The sequence below is a fragment of the Penaeus monodon genome, chromosome 23 (assembly GCF_015228065.2).
Source record: "Penaeus monodon isolate SGIC_2016 chromosome 23, NSTDA_Pmon_1, whole genome shotgun sequence".
Classification (NCBI taxonomy): domain Eukaryota; kingdom Metazoa; phylum Arthropoda; class Malacostraca; order Decapoda; family Penaeidae; genus Penaeus; species Penaeus monodon.
In genome coordinates this window covers 20,952,227-20,952,699 of record NC_051408.1, presented here as the reverse complement: position 1 = coordinate 20,952,699, position 473 = coordinate 20,952,227, and the positions used below count along the sequence as shown (strand labels likewise).

The 473-nt window shown below is 52.6% G+C and overlaps 1 protein-coding gene across 1 annotated transcript in view; it reads right to left on the bottom strand.

Moving 5' to 3' along the window:
* The window catches only part of LOC119588174 (Down syndrome cell adhesion molecule-like protein Dscam2), a gene marked incomplete at its 5' end in the record, with an annotated part of 86,952 nt that overhangs the window by 594 nt on the left and 85,885 nt on the right, over nt 1–473 (bottom strand). Inside the window, 1 exon segment of the mRNA XM_037936876.1 lies at nt 179–340. Coding sequence (XP_037792804.1) covers nt 179–340 — 162 coding nt within the window.

Here is a 473-nt window from a genome sequence, read left to right as displayed (position 1 = left end):
CTCATCTGATTATTATAGCAGATTTCAAGTTGATTTGAATATTCTTAATTTTAAAACAAAAACTACATTATACACTTATGAATCCATCTACACTACATGCGACACACATCAAGATGTGCGTGTTCCCAGCACTAAATACAACGCCACGACCTGCGCTTCACCTACAGCAGAGACTCACCAAGGACCTGCACCGTGGCGGTTGCGGAGTGCGTGCGGCCGTGCTTGTCTTGCGCCGTGCACGTGTACGACCCTCCGTCGCGACTCTTCTCCACGCGCGTGATGACCAGTGTGCCGTTTTCGTACACCTTCTGGCGCGCCGTCACGGGCAGCGTACGGCCGTCTGCGTCCCGGGCGTCAGGCGGGCGGGTGGGAGTGACAGGTAAGTGTCAGACATGGGCGGAGCATCTCTTACTCAGTGATTAGATTTTGTAGAGGTTGCCATCGGGCTCCCTCTGCTATTTTCATTTCACCTC